This window comes from Manis pentadactyla, chromosome 3 (genome assembly GCF_030020395.1).
Source record: "Manis pentadactyla isolate mManPen7 chromosome 3, mManPen7.hap1, whole genome shotgun sequence".
NCBI classification, from domain to species: Eukaryota; Metazoa; Chordata; class Mammalia; order Pholidota; family Manidae; genus Manis; species Manis pentadactyla.
In genome coordinates, this window is record NC_080021.1 from 208,638,336 (window position 1) to 208,653,785 (window position 15,450).

Consider the following 15,450-nt stretch of genomic DNA (forward strand, 5'->3'; position numbering starts at 1 on the left):
CTGATGGTGTCCTTTGCTGTACAGAAGCTTTTTAGTTTGATGTAGTCCCATTTGTTCATTTTTCTTTTGTTTCCCTTGCCCGAGGAGATGTATTCAGGAAAAAGTTGCTCATGTTTATATTCAAGAGATTTTTGCCTATGTTTTCTTCTAAGAGTTTTATGGCTTCATAACTTACATTCAGGTTTTTTTTTTTTTATCCATTTTGAGTTTAATTTTGTGTATGGGGTTAGACAGTAATCCAGTTTCATTCTCTTACACGTAGCTGACCAGTTTTGCCAACACCAGTTGTTGAAGAGGCTGTCATTTCCCCACTGCATATCCATGGCTCCTTTATCGTATAGTAATTGACCATATATGCTTAGGTTTATATCTGGGCTCTCAATTGTGTTCCATTGATCTATGGGTCTGTTCTTGTGTCAGTACCAAATTGTCTTGATTACTGTGGCTTTGTAGTAGAGCTTGAAGTCAGGGAGCATAATACCACCAGCTTTATTCTTCCTTCTGAGGATTGCTTTGGTTATTTGGGGCCCTTTTGTGGTTCCATATGAATTTCCATAGAACTATTTGTTCTGGTTTTTTGAAGAATTACATTGGTATTTTTTTATGGGGATTGCATAAATCTGTAGTTTACTTTAGGCAGGATGGCCATTTTGACAATATTAATTTTTCCTATCCATGAGCACAGGATGTATTTCCATTATTTGGTGTCTTCTTTAATTTCTCTCATGAGTGTCTTGTAGTTTTCAGGGTATAGGTCTTTCACCTCCTCAGTTAGGTTTTTTGCTAGGTATTTTATTCTTTTTGATGCAGTTGTGAATGGAATTGTTTTCTTGATTTCTCTTTCTGCTAGTTTATTGTTAGTATATAGAAATGCAACAGATTTCTGTGTATTGATTTTGTATCCTGCAAATTTGCTGAATTATTAGTTCTAGTAGTTTTGATGTGGATTCTTCAGGGATTTTTATCTACAATATCATGTCATCTGCAAACAGTGACAGTTTAACTTTTTCTTTACCAATCTGGATGCCTTTTATTTCTTTGTGTTGTCTGATTGCTGTGGCTAGGACCTCCAGTACTATGTTGAATAAAAGTGGGGAGAGTGGGCATCCTTGTCTTGTTCTTGATCTTAAATGAAAAGCTTTCAGCTCATCGCTGTTAAGTATAATGTTGGCTATGGGTTTGTCATATATGGCCTTTATTATGTTGAGGTACTTGCCCTCTATACCCATTTTGTTAAGAGTTTTTATCATGAATGGATGTTGAATTTTGTCGAATGCTCTTCAGCATCTATGGAGATGATCATGTAATTTTTGTCCTTCTTTTTATTGTGCCTTTGGGCTTTTAAGAAATCTTTCTCCATTACAAGGTTTTTGCATTAAGTCTTTAAGCTACCTGGAATTAATTTTTTTTTAATGCATGGTGTGAGGTAGGGATTCCATTTCATTTTATTCCAACATTGTCATCCAATTGCTCCTTAAAAGCACCATTTATAGAAAAGGCCACTCTTTCCCCAGTGAACTGCAGCACTGTCTCTGTCACGTATCAAGTTTCTGTACATGTGTGGATCTATTTTTTGAAGCCTCTATTCTAGTCCACTGGCCTATTTATGTACCCTTGGGCTAATATCATATGGTCTACTTGTACCTTTTTAGGCCTTTAGCCCTCCTCCCTGAATTAGAAGAGCTAAGGGCTTCTAGAGAGCAGACCTTTATCTTATGAATCTTTGCTTTCTTCCCAGCATTCAATACATGAACATCCATGTCATGCCTTTGTTTGCAAGGCCTTCTCACACTCTATCTCTTGGGCTTCTAAGACTCCCTTATGCAGAAGAGGAAACTGAGGCACAGAAGTGAGATGACATGCCAATGTCACACAGCCAGAAGGTGTTGGATTAGGTGTTCTATGGGATTGTGAAACTGCCCTGCCTGTCTTTCTCAAATTGCCCAGGCTCTGAAGACCACTACTTGACCCTCCTGGTCATCGGGTAGGGGATTTTCATTCTTTCACCTTCTTTCAACATGTAGCTCCTGAGTGATGTGTAAGCCAGCTTTCTCGGTGCTGGGGCCCAGACCCCATTTCTGGGGGGCTCTTCCCAGTGCTGGAGACCAGGAGGGAGGGTGGGACCTTAGGTGGCCATTTTATGGGAAGTCATCTGAGGCTTGGGGTCAGCAAGAGAAGTCCAGAGGGTTTCCGATGTCAGTTTAAAGAGCCCCATCCTGGGCATACACTTGGGCCCAGGTACTGCCTTCAGAGAGGACGCAGGCTTCTTCCAGGAATTAGAGTCGTCCTCCCGCCCTTCCGCCTCGCGAGGCAGGAATGCGAAGGATCAGCTTTCAGCAGAGCTGCGGCTGCTGTTCCGGGGAGCTCCCGGTGCAGGCCCTTCCCGAGCGGCCAAATTAACTGGTTCTGTCTGTCCAACTGGGAGAGCAGCTCTGGCTAAAAATAGCGTCCTGCTCAGCGCTACCTGCGCCCGCCGGGAGCCCGGGCCACGACTGTGGGAGTGCGGGCCGCGACAGTCCCGGGAGCCTGGGAGCCCCGCACGCCCCCACCCCAGACCTGGCCCGGGTCCCAGCCCGAGGCCGAGTGAGCGCTGTGCCCACAGGTGCCGCGGCGGGTGGAAGGCCCGCGGGCCGAGGAGCGGCCGAGGCCGTCAGGGATGGGAGCGGGCGGCGCGGCCTCCCGCGCACTCGCCTGGGCCTCCCTGCCCCTCCTGGGGCCTCCAGCCAGCGTGCTCTGGGAGGACAAGATTTACTGCCCAGGTAAGGCCGGGCCGGCGGCGGGCGTGCCCCTCGCCCTTCCCAGCCGCTCGCGGGGCCTGGTTCTCCTTCCCCACCGCGGGTCCGGGCGCGGGGGTGGGTGGGGAGAAGCCGGGTCCGCACCCGGCTCAGGCGACAGAGCCAGGCGCCCTCCGCAAACTCACGTTCAGTTTGAAAACGTCAGTATCGCCACCACTGAGTCGGAGAAGCGTTCGCCTTCCTCCGGCATCAGTTTTTCTATCTGGAAGATGGAACAATAATACCGTCAAACTTTAAAATTTGTCGTGACTCCAAGAGAAGTTGGGAACCCGCTGAAGCGGATCGCAAGCATTCTGGAGAAGTATGCCTGAATCCAGATGGGGTCCTCGAGAGTTTATGTTGGGGGGAGAACTGGGGGTGCCGTCCCTGTGACCCCCACCCCAGGGCTCTCAAAGCTCTGGACCTAGCACAGCCCACTGTCCCCGAGGCGGGAGATGGAGGCAAGCAGTGCAGCCAAGTTCAAGAACCAGCGGACGCGCGAAGAGGAGAGCATGGAGTGGAAGAGAGCTGAGCAAAGCAGGGTCGCGGTGCATTCCTCGGTCCCACACCCCCATAACCCTCAGGCTAAAGCCCGGATTTTATCTGTGAAATCCTAGGTGCGAGGAGCGCAGTCGGGCCACGCAGAGGGCCGCCGCAGTCTAGCTGGAGCAGCCCTCGCTCTCCACCCTGCAGGGCCTGGAAGAGGAGGGGGCTTGGGGCTCGGCCTAGACCGAGGGCGTGGGGGAGGGTGGAAGGGGGCGTGTGACCGGGCCTGGATCCCCGGCCGAAGCGGGGACAGGGACTTGTGCCCAGGGCTCAGGGGATCCGCCCTGCCCAGTCCGATCTGGGCGGGCTGCTAGTATTGGGGTCGATTCGCCAAACAGGTGCGCCCCGGCCCCGCCCCTCCCCGGCTCCGCTCGGTCCGGGCCCAGCAGGCGGAGCTGCGGGTGGCGGGGCCTGCGATTGGCGGGGCTGAACCGGCCGGCTGGCCGGGGAGCCCGGCAGCCCGAGCACCGCGGCGCAGGCGGAGGCGCGGAGCCGGCCGGGGCGCGCTCCTGCCGGGCCCGCCGCCTTCTCTGCCCGCTCCGCCTGGCTGGCGCTACGGAAACTTTGCTGCCGCCCCTCGGCTCCGCCACCCCGTCACCTCGTGACCCTGGCCGTGTGCAGCTCGGGCTCCGGTGCCTTTGGGATGGCTGCTCCCGCAGCCCGGAAGGCGCGTAAGGGTAAGAACTAAGGCCCCCGGGTCGGTATGAGGGGTCCCCGAGAGCTTGCAGAGGTCCCACAGGGATCCCGGGTTCGAGAGGATCTGGGCCCTGAAGAGAGACGTTGGGGTACCTGACTGAGGAGCAGGCTGCGACTTTGCCTGACTTAACCCCTCTTCCACGCGGCAGCTCCCTTGTGCCTGCAGGATCTTTGCGCGGGGCGTGACCCTTTAAACTTTCCTGTGTGCTCTGCCTAGATCACTGAGTTTTTCGGGGAGAGCAGAGCGCGGTGTTACTAGAAAGGCACCCATCCCCAGTCGGCGGGGGTTGGCGTGTGTGTGTGGTGGTGGTGGGGTTTCTCCGGCTTCCCAACCCCAACGCCTTACAGTGGTGTCCCAAAACGTCAGTCCACTCTCAGCTCACCCTGGGGACTGGTGACTGGACAGCCACTCCTCTCATCCCGGAGTCAGGCACCCTGCGGCACCTAAGTTTTAGGTGTTGTTTTGTTCAACCGGTAGCCACGCCTCAATTTTGAGAGGGGCGGGGTCATCGAAGTGAGGTCTCTTATCGGGTTCTTGGGCCACGAACCTTGAGCTAAGCAGAGTGGAAATAGGGAGCGAAGCCGTGTAGGCTCCTAGTCCCAGTTTGGTGGGAATGGTTATGGCGTTTTCTGGATGGTCTGTTCTTTTGAGCCGTCTGGCTTGAGTCATATGGAAACTGCGCCCCTCCCCTCTTGCCCCTTTCTTCTATTTAGGGGGGAAATTAATTTTGATTTGAATTTAATTTTGATTGAAGGCGATGAGTAGATAGCTTGTCACATCAGGATCATCGTCTTTAACATTATTTTCCTTTAATGTCAAAGCCAAACACCCTTCTGTGTTTTCTTGACCTAAGACAGTACACCTGAGAGTTAAAAATCAAACCAAACACCAACTCTGGGGCCCAGAGAACCTGCGTTCAAACCCTAAGCTAGCCCCACCACTCCCTAGCTGTGTGTCCCAGGGCAGTTTTCCTAACCTCTCTGAGCTCAAATGTCCCACCCCAGGGGGATGTAGTGACGCTTTTGCAAAGTGAGGTAGGCAAGGCTCATAGGACAGCAGACTTGAGCTGCTGGTCTGCATCCTGGAGCTTGGGCCCTCTTGCTGCCTGAGGGTCCCAGCATCTTTGTGCCTCAGTTTACCCTGCTCTCAACAGTTGGTGTGGACCAGCCCCTATTAACCACCCCTTTTGAGAAAAGTGCACAGATGCACATACCCTCCAAGGCATACAATTTCAGTGATTTATAGGCCTCAGTTTTAAGACAGCCCCATCCATCCCCCTCCTTGTCCTGAACTTCTGAGAAAGTATAAGACTTTCTACCAATTACATGTACCATTGACATTTCCCCATCCCCTTTGGATGCTTGCAGGTAAAGCTTGTAGGTATCAGGGAAGTACAGATGCACTAATTAACTGGCACTATAGGGAGAGGGCTGACCTGCAGAATCTGGCCCAAAGTGACCTTCAAGATCGTCCAGGTTGCCCCTCTCTTCTTCCTTCTCTGGTGCTGCATTTTCACCTGGCGAACATCTAGTCTTTTTTTGTTGGGATCCTCTAGTTACAGTCTGCTAGGCAGCTGGTTTCATGATTGGGCAACTCCAGTCTGCTAAAAAATTATTCCTGTCCAGAGTGGAAATCGGTGTCTCTGTTACTTCTTCCCACTGGTTCTAGTACAACCCTTCAGGCATCTCTTACTGGCTCAATTATTCACGATGGTCCCCTGGTGCCTGGCATTCTGTTCGTTCCCGTAGGCATTCAACACAATGAACTGAGTTTGGCAATGATCATAGCACCATTTATTGAGTGTTTATAATATGCCAGGACTGTGCTGAGGGCTTTACACTTATTATTTCCTTGCATCCTTAATACAACCCCACGAGGTTGATTCTTTTCTTACCCTCATTTTACATATGAAGAACCAGGTTTAGAGTGGTTAAGAGATGTACCCAAGGTCATATGACCCATAAGGAGCTGAACTGCATCCCAAATCCAGCATCTGCCTTTAGAGTCTGTGCTTCTAATTGTCACTTTTGTCCTGTGCTGGCATGTGTGCCCATGAGTGTGTGTGTGTGTATGCTCTGGTCTGCGGTGTGTGCTGGTAACACTTTTATTGCTATCATCTGGGCTAACTGTTGAAATGCAGATTCTTGTCTCTACTCCAGACCTAGGAATCTGCACTTTTTAAGATTCTCCCGGCCATTCTCATGCCCACCACAGTTTGAGAACAATCACCTTAAGGTATGTTTAGGGAGCGAATGTGGGATATGGGCTCCAAGAGCTCTGAATTCAAGTCATGGCTTCACTCTCTTGAGCTCGTTACTTTTTCTGTCGGGGGTTTCTCTCAGTTATAAAACGAGCATGATGTCACATCCACTGGTGGGGCAATTGCTGCTGTGGCTGGCTGAGGAAGTCAGACATTGTCCACATCACAGGACTCTGAACACTGCGGGGGGATGGGAATGACTGGGGTTATGAATGAGAGCTGAGGAGGAATGGGGGGCCCTGAGACTCCCCCAACTGACCTTTGTCTCAGCCCAGGAAATCCTTGGTGGAGAGACCAGGAGGATATGTAATGGTTTCTTGTCTACCTCCTGAGCCACACATGCCTCTCCCATGGGCATCCCCAGCCTTCCTTGAGTCCAGCCTCTCCCAACTGGTGTCTGTGCCTGGATGGCTGGAACCTTGCCCTGGAGCAGAGCAGCTGGCTGAGGGCATCCAGTTGCCTGTTCTCTGTGCAGGGCTGGCCCCCAGCAGCCTGGCTTCCTAAAAGCAGGAACTTGTTAACTGCAGCCTCCACCAGCCACCTGCCCGCAGCTTTCCCCTCCATCCTGCCTCTCCTTCCCTCCCTGTTACCCACCCACAGGCTCACACCCAGGCTCCGTGGCCTGGTGATCAAGGCCCCGTGCCCACTCCAACGTTCCTCCCTCTGCTTCTCAGGCTGCCTGTTTCCTGGTCTCTCCTGTGACTGCTGAATGCCCTTCTCTCTCAGCCACTGCTTCATTGCTCAAGTTCTCCCTGCCCCTCCAGGCCTGGCACAAATGTCACCTCCACTTGGTCTCATCACCCCGCTAAGGATGAACCTCCCCCCTTTACACTCCTGGCTTGCAGCTCATATCAGCTGCCCTCCTTTATACTTGGTCTTTGGCTTGCCTGTCTACTGAGATGGACTCTCAACTTCTTGAGGGCCAGGCTGTGGCCTTTCCTCTCATTTCAGTGCCCACAAGTGGGTACGTCCTGGCAAGGGCCTTCCTTGACCTAGTAAATGTTCATTAAACCTTCTAGAGTGGGACTGGCTTGTAATTGGGTTTGGTTTTTCTGGTCCTGGTTCAGAGCATTTTGCCTGCATCCAGCTGCCTGACACAAATAGGTGGGGGTCTTCTTAGTGGGTGATCTGTGTCAGACCATCCCCAGTCGAGGGACACACAGAAAGATGATTTTGTTTTGTGGAAAGACTTTCCTGCCTTCTTCCGATCATTCTTGATCTGCTTTTTAAAAAACTCTATTCTGGCTTTGTGGCATCAAAGACAGAGAGGCCTGGAAGCAGGTCTGGAAAGGGCATTTTGCCAGTTCCCCTGCCTGCAGGCTGAACTTCAGGTTGTGAACCAGCAGAGCCCAAATTCACCTGATTCTTTCCAATTCACACAGGAGTTTGTAAAGTACTTTGAAGGGTCTGCAGGGTCACTGGGATTGTGTTGGGGGCCCACAGATGTGGCCATAGAGGCAGCTGATTTTTCACATGACTTTTCTAGGATGGCAGTTATTTGTGGTCAGGATCTCCAGGGAAACCATCCTCCCTGAATTTAGTGAGGGTCGTTGAGCCAGGAGGAGGCTCTCCAGATGGATGGCTTCCCATTCAGAATGGGGCTTTTTCTCTTTGAAGCTCTTGTGTTGGGGACATTCTCCCTGTTGGTATCATTTCATGAGCGTGAACTGAGGCAGTGACAGGCGGATGAAGTGGGACAAGGGAGAACCAGCAGCACCCTCATGAATTTTGTCAGCACTCACACGGGTGGGCCAGGGGGCCAGGCAGGAGCTCTCTGTCTTGCAGTAGGTCGCCCCCTTCTCCCTGTAGGTCACAGGGGCTCATCCCTATTAAAGACCCTTCTTGGAGTAAGTATGGTCCCGGGGATCCTAGGGATGCTGAGGGTGCTGGAGGGAGAGGAGCAAGATTGATGATGGTCTGGTTTTCTGATCAGATGCTGCCCAAGTCCCTTGCTTAGTTGGAGGCTGGCAGAGGCCCTTGAAGTCTAGTGGCCTCCTGTGATGCCTTTGTCGTGGGATGTCCTACTCAGCTTTGCTTTATCCTCTTACCTGTCTCTGTCCCTGCTCTGGCCTACACTGAGGTCTACACCTAGTATTAGGCCTACACCTAACGCTGGTGCCTAGAGGGACTCTTCTGGATGACCCTAGAGCAGGCCCCACCTCCTCACAGGGGGTGGGGAGGGCATGTGGTGGTACATGAATAAGTAAATGAATGAATGACCCTTCTCAGCATCTTTGGTAGCCCTGCCTGGCTGTCACTGGCTGGAGGATATATGACAACCGAGTCTACCAGGAAATGGCTATTTGACAGGGGCAGTGAGGACCCAGCCAGACATAATGGAAGCTGGCCCTGGCCGGAGCAGGGATCTCTCAGACTTTCCCGGCAGCGGGAAAGCCATCAAAGCTGGCGCTGCTTCCGGGAGGCAAGAATTCCCCAAAGACTCTTCCAGCCGCACTGATAAGGATCTGCAGGGTGTGTGAGGGATTTGTTTTTCGGCCAGGATGTGGGAGTTAAAAATAGACACCCTGATCCCTTGAGTTCGCGTCCCACTTGAGGCTGTGCAGAGCCCTCTGGCTCCATTAGCTCACTTGAGTGGCTCCACAGCCACCAGTGTGGGTGCAGGTCCCTCTGCCCACTGCAGAAGCGAGCATGTGGAGGCAGGTGCCCACTTACTTACTCGCTTTGAGGATGTACCCAGAATTTGGTGGCAAAATTTAGGTCCTTCCCTCATCCCCTGATTCTGCCCTGTTGTTTTTTATGAGGGGCCCAATGAAAGTCTAAAGTCTACAGGCTTGGGGGATGGCTGGGTGGGGGGTGTGTGTGTGAGAAGGGCCTTAGTTTGAAACAATAAGGGTAGATTATTAAGCAAAACGGAAGCAGCAGTCGCTGACCCCAGGGGCAAAGCCTCCGGATGGGGCTGGGAAAGAGTGGGAGGCTGAAAGTGGCTGGAACAGGGGTCTGGGTGAGGTGGGGGACTGATGGGAGTGATAAGTACCATAACACCTCGAATGCCATGATAAAGAGTGTGAACCTGATGCTGTAGGTGACTGGGAGCCATTGAGGATTCGGGAGCACATCAGTTACCTGCTTTGTCAAGAGCACAGTGCATTGGTAAACTCCCCTGGTTTTGCTACAGGTGTTGTTTTCTGGTGGTTGGTAGAACAGATCTTCTAAAAATCCTCAGCAGACACCCTGTCCATCCCCATCTCTGCTGTAACCTGGCCTATGGAGAGAGAGGACCCCATTTCCTGCTGCTTCCAGGTACTGGGGGGTGGGGAGACAGCCTGGGAACAAAGTCTATATCTGGATTTCTTGGCATTTTCTGGTTGGTAATCTAGGTTCTCCTGGTTGTCTGTCTGTCTCTCTTTGCCGTGGTGGGAGGAATTAAGCCAGAGGAGAAGGTGGTGGCTGAGGTTCTGGATGAAGGCTCCCCTCCTCTCCTGGCCTGATTTGTTGAAACATTTATGGGCTACCCTGGTGCCTCGGACACTCTGCTCCTAGCCTCTGAGAAGCTTCCAGACCACCAGGATCGGTTTTCTCTTCCTCCCAGCTCCTTCCCCCCCTTTCTAGTCCCCTCCCACAGATCAGCCTGTACCAACACTCCAGCAACATGCCTCCCCTTTGGAACATTCTGGTACCTATTGGACTCTAACCCACACCTTTATTAGCTCTTTTCTTTTTCTGCAGCTAGACCAGAGGGCCCTGGTGGGCAGGGCAGGGGCTAAATCAGATCTGAGCTGGACAGACCACTGGAAATCTGTAATTTACCCATTTTAGATCTGGGCAAACATAGGCCTAGGTTTGCTTAAAACCTCATGAGAAATTGAGGGCAGAGCTGAGACTCTAACCTGGATCTCCGGCCCCATCCTGGTCCTTGGCTGCAGTGCCGCCTGGGGTTCAGAGCCGCTCTGCTCCTCGACTCCCAGGGCAGGGATCCCCAGCTCTGCATGAATACCCTGGTTTGGGAGCCGTGGCTCCTCCTGGGCCGGGAGCCAGCAGGGCTGAGCCTGCGGGTGCCCAGTGGCGTCGGCTTAGTCACCGGTGAAGTCACTCCTCACCGCCGGATGGGGGAGGATGCTGAGGTTTGGGAACTTTCACTCTGCTTGTAGATTTTGTGTGTCTGAAAGAAAAACAGACCTGTCAGTTGGGACTCTGTGTGTGGCTTGTGAACTGCAGACCTGGGGAAGCTGCTTGGCCGTGATAAGTTCCCGGGCTGGACCGTCTCACGGGTTCCCAGGGGAGTCACGAAAAAGAGCTTGAACCCGGAGCCGGAGCTGGTGTTAGTGTTTGCTGTGCCTAACACTGGCTCTGTGCAAGGCGCAGGGCCTCTCTGGGCTATAACAACAATTTCTAGCAGCTCACAGTTTCTGAGTACTTCCCACGGGCCAGGCGCTGGGCTCAAGGCTTTACAAATATCAGCCCATTTGATTCTCACCACAGATAGGTGAGGTCCTGCTGATGGTCTCCTTCACAGGTAAGGACACTGAGGCCCAGAGAGGAGGAACGACTTGCCTAAGGTCACCCAGCTGGGAAGGGGTGGAGCTCGAGTTTCAGTGAAAGTCTTCCGCACTCCACAGCCCCAGGCATCAGTCACTGTGCATCTTTGCTCTCCAGCAGCTGAGATAACTCCTACGAGACTGTGAAATATAAATATGGAGAAATTAGTTGTGATTAAGCAGGTGAGGAGCAGGAAGGGAGTGAATGAAGAGCCCTTTTCTAGACTGACATCATCCCCCATATTTGCCTGGAGCAGTCAGAGAGAAAGAGGCAGAGGCACACAGGTACGGCTGTATCCAGGCTCCATGAGGAAGCACATTAGAAACCATGGTCTCAGACTGCACCTGTCTCTATCCACTACAGCTATTGGCTTTTTTGATATCGATGCATATTCCTTCCCCACCCTCCCCCAGGGGGTTCCTTCAAGGCACCGTGGTTGCTGGGGCTAATTCCCTTTGAGTGGAGTGACTGGTGATGTGTTGATTCAGGTTTGGAACAGGGGTCTGTTGATGACTACTGGATCCTGGGCTGGGGTGGGAAATGGAGGAAGAACCAGCAGCGTGTTCCTGCTCCAGAGGGGCCTGGTTTGGCGGACAGGCTAAGGGCGGGGCTTGGTCCGGGGTCCACCAAACCAACCTGAATTTGAGTGCTGACTGCTTCACCTACCAGCTGTGTGGCCTTGGACAAAGTCATCTCACTTCTCTGATCCTCAGTATTCGTATCTGTAAATTGGGAATTATAGTAATAGCTATCTCCTAAGGTGGTTGTTAGGTTATAATTAGACACGGAGCTAGAGAACACAGGACAGTATTTGCATATTATAAATATGTAATAAATGCTACTGTTTTGTTATGACTTATCAGTATTTGCATTATTATTACTGAGAGCCTCTCAGTCAGCTTCACATTTGTCTTGGATACTCTGGCCAGTGTCCCTTTCTAGAACTTACTGTCTCTGGTGAAGGCAGTTCTGGGAATGCAAAAGTCGGAATTCAAGAGACTATATAAATTACTTATTTATTTTTCTGGAAAGATACACAGTGACTCAAATTGTCCAAACAAAAAGTTTTCAAATATGGTTTTTAAGTGTGCTATAGTTATTAATAGGAAAAGGGGATAACAGAGGAAGAGATTTCTTGAAGTTTATCTTTTGCATGGCATTCACAATCCACTAGAGCTAATTTCTGTGGTTTAAGTCACTGGGGTGAGTATGTGTTGAAATAGGCTTCCTGGGTGAAGGTGGGGTGGAGGGGACTCAAACCAGTATGAGGCTTGGCTCCTCCCCACCTTCTGAGAACCTCCTGGGTCCACTCTTAGGGAGAAAGTGTGTCCTGTCTTTAGATAGGCCACAGGTTGGTGTGCAGGGAGGTGGAGAAGTCAGGGAGTGCTTTCTGGAGGGTGTAGGGCTGGAACCAGTCCCAGGAGAACAGCTGCATAAGTTTCTGCAAACAGGATTACAAAATCACCTTTCCCAGGCATGCCTGGTTCTCCCTGGCAGCCCTGCAGCCAGGTCAGCTGGGAGACCCCAGGTCTGGTGGTCAGGACACTTGGGAGTATGTGGAGGTGTGTGTGTGTGTGCCCAATCCCACCTCAGTTTCCCCATTTAGACTGGAATGTCCCTACAGCCCCTTAATCTCAGGCATGACTTAAGAGAGAAAGTGTAGGGGTGTGAAGATGCGGGTTTGAAATCATAACTAAGTTTGTCACTTCCATTGTGTGCTCTTGGGTAATTCATTTCACTGCCTGAGCCTCAGTTTCCTCATCTGCCAAATGAGGGTAAGAGGGACACCTACGTCACCGAGTTGTTTAGAGGCGTAAGTGAGGTAATGCATATAAAGTGCTTATCACAGAGCTGGCACGGGGCAAGTACCTGTCATTACAAAAGGCTGCCTGCCGCTGTTGTTTTTAGCTCCGACACACCTCTCTGCCCTCACTTCTCCCCTCCATGGAGTTCCTGTTGTTGACATCCTCCTCACCAACTAATGCAGGGATTTTTAAGTATTTATATCTTTGCTGGAATTTCTCTTTGCATTGTCTAGTTAATTACCTAATTGAATCAAGACAAACAATTTCACTTCCTTTCCCGTGCAAGGGCAGGAAGTGGCCTGGTGCCTTCTCTACTGTGATTGAGATGATTATTGAAATATTTGATGATGATGATGCCTCCCTCCCTTGAGAGCTCTGCTCCCTCTTAGAATCGTTCCACAGGCCCCATAAATCAAGCAGCAGCCACGTGCTTGGGAAGCATAAATCTTGTTGAGAACGTTGATGGGTTTGGCCACGTGTTTCTGTAGGTGCCAGCTCACTGTTTTGGCACCTCCTTGCCCATTCCTGGAGGGATGGTTGAAAAGACTCCTTTTAAATATTTAGAACTAACGACCTATGTGCATATTTGGGGAAGACTGCCCATGGAGTAGAAATGAAAGACCGAGGCATAGGGGGAAGGCTTCACGCTGCAGGGAATGACTGGCTCTTCCACACACCTTAATGGTGTCGGTGCATTGGGTCCTGCTTTGGCTCTAGGGCAGGGAAGCCCGGTGGTTAAGGACATGAGCCCTGGAAATGATATGCTGGGGGTTTCAAATTCCTAGCCTGTGACCATGACTGAGTTGTGAACTGGAGAAGCTACTTAACTTGTCTTTGGCTCTAAAGCAAGGGGTACAATAGATCCTGCTTCATAGGAATGTTATAAGAAGGTGTTTCATACAATTGTGACACATAGTAAGTACTTACAGAAGTAAAAGCATTATTTTTACTCAAGGACCTTAAGGAAAGCCTCACTGTGTTCTTTTCCCCAGGACCCTCCCCATCGGCCTTTCCAGCCTTACCTCCTTTTCTCCAGTTAACAAGGCAAACAGTCGGACGCATCGTGCCCAGGGCTCTCCCGCCTCTAGACTCCTGCTTGAAAAAGTGTCCTCTGTGTGGGATGGCCCTTCCATGTCTTTGTCCCTCTGTTTCCCTTCAGAACTTATATCAACCACCATACCCACCATGGAATTTTCCTATGGCCCCCCGAACAGTCCCCTTTAAATGCCTAATTACATCCTTGTTATTCCTTATGTCTGCAACCATTGTCAGCCCTAGTGTGTTCCATGAAATGGTAGGTAGTGTGGGGAGATACTTTGTAGAAAAGGAGTTTGGGAAAAGCCTGCCTACCTTATGCCCATTTGTATAGCACCAATTCACATTAGCAATTTTAAAGGCTCTGAGAAGTCCGGCAGTAAAGAAACCAGCCAAATTTTGTTTACCTCAGAACTCTCCAAACCTTTGAGCATAGGACACTTTCTTCTTAAAATACCTATTGACAAATCCTCATGATGTTTTTGGGGATGTGGCGTTGTAGACATCTATGTAATTGTTTGATCCTATCTCCCCATTTTATAATCACGGAAACCAAGTAACTGGCACCTGTGCCTCTCTATCACCTCCTGGATTGGTTCACAACTCTTTTATGTGGGTGTCCAGACCAGGTGGCAACAAAGGGCTGGCTGTGACAGCCAATGACCTGCCTGCCCTCAGAGGGCTTTTGGCCTTACTGAAGGGCTGAGACAGACACAGAATAGGGAGTAACTTCTAGATCTTGTGTCCCTGAGCCTGCGTGTGGCTGGAGCCCTGGCCCTGCCCAGATCCTTGCCCCAGGAAGTACGTGAGGGTCAGATGTCCTCAGAACCAGCAGTGTCCCCAGGACCCCAGACCTCCGCCCACCCCCACCCCCGTGGATTTCTGTGTGACCCCCTGCGGTTGAGTCCTGTAGGGCACACCTGAAGAAAGGGAGAGAAGGCAGCCAGGGGAAAAAGAGAGCCTTTTGTTTATCAACACAGTCTCCCCTGCTCTTATAGGGGAGAATGCTCTCTTTTCGATTCTCCTTTTATTATCTGAAATTCGTGGGGGAGCAATTACTTGACCGTGGGAATTATCTCCTGTGTTTATTCTAATGCCCGTCTGCCGGAGTTCCTTCTTGGAGTAATTGATTTTGGTAATTCGGAGCTGTTGAATGTTGTTTTAGGGGAGGGTGCTGGTGCAGAGGCAGGGGGATGCCTGCAAAGGCATTGTCAAAGGCGGCGGCGCTGCTGGGTATGGTTATGGTGGGGGTGGGGCAGTGACTGCAGGTCATGTATTTCTTACCTTTGAATCTGTCTCCTCTTGTATTGAAGGTGGGTGGGGTGAACAGGAGCTGCCTGACTGCGGCGCTGAGGCAGGTTTACTGCAGGAAAGCGAGGAGCTGAAAGGCAGGTGTCAGGACTGGTGAGTTTGGTCACTCCTCACCACAGGCAGTTCAGCCCTGAGCATTGGTCTGACCCCTCACCCTCTGGCCTCCGGGAGGGCAGGGAGGCCTCCGTGACTCCTAGGAGAGTCTTGAGAGAGAGCGGCTGCTGCAAATTGGCCTGACCTTTCTTCTGGTCAGGTGGAGGTGCTGGCTCTGGACCTGGCTGCTCAAAGCATGCTGTCCCCAGGAGGGCAGGACAGGTCAGGGTGCCTGGATTAATGGGGGTGCTCAGAATGGCATGAAGGGAGGACCTCCGTGCAGGGAGGCCCAATGAGACTGGAAGATTTACCTGTTCAGTGGATAAAAAAGCAATGTGGGGGATTTCCTCCCAGAAATGGCACCCCCCACCAGTAAATACCTAGAGGAGGTCCAATTTCAGATGAGTGAAACTACATGGGAGGAAAAGCATG

The 15,450-nt window shown here is 51.2% G+C and overlaps 1 protein-coding gene across 3 annotated transcripts in view; it reads left to right on the forward strand.

The window, feature by feature from the left end:
• The window catches only part of DAB2IP (DAB2 interacting protein), a 188,460-nt gene that overhangs the window by 21,259 nt on the left and 151,751 nt on the right, over positions 1-15,450 (forward strand). The window contains exon 1 of one of the 3 annotated variants that reach the window (XM_036915448.2): positions 2,366-2,759. The exons of 1 other annotated variant lie outside the window; for it this stretch is intronic. In XM_036915448.2, coding sequence (XP_036771343.1) covers positions 2,657-2,759 — 103 coding nt within the window. In that variant the 5' untranslated portion in view covers positions 2,366-2,656. Of the gene's footprint in view, positions 1-2,365; positions 2,760-3,846; positions 3,998-15,450 lie in introns of those variants that run through there. One more of the 3 variants, XM_036915452.2, reaches the window with a different exon arrangement.